Source organism: Paracoccidioides lutzii (assembly GCF_000150705.2).
Source record: "Paracoccidioides lutzii Pb01 unplaced genomic scaffold supercont2.3, whole genome shotgun sequence".
Lineage (NCBI taxonomy): Eukaryota > Fungi > Ascomycota > Eurotiomycetes > Onygenales > Ajellomycetaceae > Paracoccidioides > Paracoccidioides lutzii.
Window position 1 is genome coordinate 1,211,540 of NW_015440949.1, and position 3,491 is coordinate 1,215,030.

The 3,491-nt window shown below is 49.6% G+C and overlaps 1 protein-coding gene across 1 annotated transcript; it reads left to right on the forward strand.

The window, feature by feature from the left end:
- Window positions 1-2,665: 2,665 nt before the first annotated feature.
- Window positions 2,666-3,453, forward strand: PAAG_01687 (hypothetical protein; the record flags this gene model as incomplete). The annotated part of the gene is made up of 2 exons (XM_015844413.1): window positions 2,666-3,226; window positions 3,274-3,453. 2 exons carry the CDS (start codon window positions 2,666-2,668, stop codon window positions 3,451-3,453), a joined length of 741 nt encoding a protein of 246 aa, XP_015701321.1.
- Window positions 3,454-3,491: the final 38 nt, after the last annotated feature.

The following is a 3,491-nucleotide window of genomic DNA, read 5'->3' on the forward strand; positions in this document are numbered from 1 at the left end:
CCGAACTCCCAAATCCTGTTACCCGCCAATTCCCACGGTTCTTCCCCATCGTTCTTGTTTCTGGCTTGCCTCCCTATTCGTCTGTCTGGGTCTCTGGAGTCTCTGGGGTCCCTGGGATCTCTGGGTTGTTGCTTTTGCGCTTTTTTTGCATTGGTCAAAGTCACGTTCGCCGTCGCTGATTTGCTCATCCCGCCGTCCACCGCGTCTATTATTATTGACATTATTTACTGAACTCTCTCCACATTTTGCCGCCAGTCCAGCTTCCATACCTTGGTAAGTTGGCAGCTATTTATCTTCTACAACCACGTCCCACCCTCACTACCGCCACTCCCGCGGGTTAATCCCGCCCAGCGTCCCAAGGCTTTTTCTTCTGATCTGCGGTAAGCGATGCTATTCGCACACGTCTCTCGTCCCTTTCTGTGTCCTTTCTTCCCCGTCCGGCTCGCCCGCCCGTCGCCTGCTGGGCAGAGGAAGCTTCTTTATCCTCTACCAATCAATTATCCCCCTTTCCTCCTCTCACCCCAGCGCTTCTGACGTCCTTAACCCCATATTATTGTGAATTACCTAGTTTCAGATAGAGAGCACAACTCATACTGATCATCCATATGTGATTTCAGAATATTAGAAGGGCTGTGTTTGTGTTTTATTCCTTCTCCCCCTTCCCCCCGGGGGAACATCTCCGCCTGTTCTCTTGCTGGAAAATCCACCACCGTCCGTCGCATCCGCGCATTGCCAACGGCGGTTCCGACGGGCGTTTTGAATCATTCAAATTTCAGGAAGGCAGAATCAATAATTAAGAGAGCGGTTTTGATTTTTGTAAACGCTTCCGGAGCACTACACCCACGCCCTTCATCTTGTATAACTATTTATTATTCTATTTGTTCCTTTCCTTTCTTTCCATATATAATTCCCTTTCTTTTTACTCGCTCTGCTCCAATTGACTAGAGTCTGCCTTTTTCTATTCTTGGTAAGTCTTTCTTTCACTTCTCTCTTTTTTTCCCCCCTCTTGTGAATTTCTCCGCCTGTGATGAACAATGATGTAACCTGCATCAGTTCTCACATTTGCCAACGCATTCTTCTCCCAATAATAAATCATCCTTGCCTTGCTGCATCTCGCCGCCGGCTAAAACTGACTTAATTGTTCATCACCCATCTTAGTTGACGCCTTGTCTCTTGTTGTCACTCCTAACCTTGCAGTCTCGCTCTCTTTCTTTAAAACCTCCTGCCCTAATTTTACCTGTTATTTTATTATTTTATTATTTTATTTATTATATTGAGTTCTTGCTCTCTTCATGATTGCCCCTTGACCCTGTCAGATCTCCTCCCTCCCTCTCTTGCCATTCGCTCTACCAAACCCCAGCCCCATCGATTTTGTTTAGCGATTCCCCCTCTAGTCCCCCCTTTAGCCCATTCCCCAACGTTGCACTCGCATGGCTAGTTCTTGACCTGGCCGTTTTCCCCATCTAACATCAGGATCCCAGCTCCATAACATCATCACCTTCTTTCTCCTCGACTTGGTCCTACTTGGCAAGTCCCGGCAACCCACTCTCGCCCCAGAAGTTACCCGGCTCCAGTCACCAGCTTTGGGCACCGCCTCAGATCTGACCTACCGACGTGGCAGACGCTAAACAGCCCATCAGTGCCCCGAACGAGAGAAATCCAACTGCAAAACGCGAACTTTCAGCCACCTTTTGTGCTGTCAAACGTTGAGCCTGTATTTTCTCTATTTTACATATTTTTCTTCAATTATTTTGGCGGCAACTTTTTCGTCCCGCACGTTTTTTCTCTGCTCTCCCAATTCTTATTGTCACTTGAAACTATTGTACGCCATTTTTTTCATCCCCCACACCCTAAAAGTAAAACGAGCACTGCCTAAATTCAACCAACCCGAAAAATTTAAAATTGGGAAAAAAGAAACGAGACGAAAACAAAATCGACCACCGCTGTTTGACAACACATCGTGCTCTGTCACCCACCTTACCTTTTCCCCGGTTTCCTGCATCAGAGCCCAACCACGTCTTCACTGTGATTGCCCTGTTTAACCATTGCTTAAAAAGAACAGTTTAAATCTCATTTTACCTTTTTTATACCTTTTTTTCCTTCAATCCAACATTGCCGTCGCATTGAATTTCTCGCCGTCCCATTGTCTCGAACTTGTGTGTGCGTGTGTGTATGTACATACAGCCGGCCATTTGGCGCCGAACGCTGACATTGGTCTGCTTGAACCCTCTCATTTTGACCTAAATCCAGTGACCATCCCACTGCTGCATTAGGTGTTCGACGCGACCGGAGAGGCTGCAGATTTCCCATTCCAGCGCTATCGAATCATCTCGTCGCGCTTCTTCCATCCTCCCTCCAGCATTCTTGATACTCGTCCCCCGTCCCACCCTATCCTGTCCGCCTCTGTCCTTGAACTATCCCTCGATCGGAGAGTATTCGCTGCCTTCGACTAAATCTTATTGCTTGCTGTGACTCCATTGGCGCGCTTCCGACGCTTGCCGCTAGTTTAAAGCCAGGCATAACTTGCCCTGCATCCTCAGCTCCTCCTTCTCTGGTCGATAGAAGTGTAAATAAAAAGTTAATTACTCAACTAACGCGCCATCATGGAGTATCCTCCTCAATATCAACAACCTCACAACCAGCATCCTTCACGGCGCCCTCACACATGCCAACATATCAAACCTCCCCCTCCAATGCTGGCCCGCCGGTCGGGTCTATCACATCGCCCACAAATCCTCAAGCACACATGCAACACCCTCACCAAAACCATCAATCCTCACCGATCCTGCCTTCACAGTCACATTACCAGCAGACACAGAACGCGCCCGGCCAGGTCCATCAGCAGATGAACTTTCCTCAACAGTATGCTCAGATTCCACAGTCATATGGAATCTCTCCCACTCAAGCTGCCGCCGCTGCAGCAGCCATGGCCACCGCGGCCGCTGCCGGACACAACCATACATACTATCAGCCAATGCATCAAGACTCGATGGGCGGCGCCATGCCACCGGGAGCCCGCGGCTCACCCAGATTGCCGTCTTCTCAAGTAAAAAATGATCGACATCCGCGATCCCCCCCGCAAGTCTCTGGGCAAATGCCACCACTATCCAATCAAGTCCAAATGCCCCAAAACCCGTCTATATCTCAACCGCAATCTCAACAGCATCAGCAGCAACAACAACAACAACAGCAACAACAGCAACAACAACGCCGCATGAGCCAACAAGTCAGCAGTCCACATATACAAAATTCCCAACCCACATTGAATCACAGCATGCAACGACCGCCCCCGGGACCCTCCCCCATGGCTGCTGTGCCATCCCAACACCCCCATTCTCACCCCCCACCAACCTCCACCCCCAACAAAACCAACATCCCCGAAATGGTCACGGGCGCAGGGCCGCGAAGAATCCCCCTCTACGTCAACGCCAAACAATTCCACCGCATCCCTGAAACGACGCGGCCGCCGGCAAAAACTCGAGGACAACTTC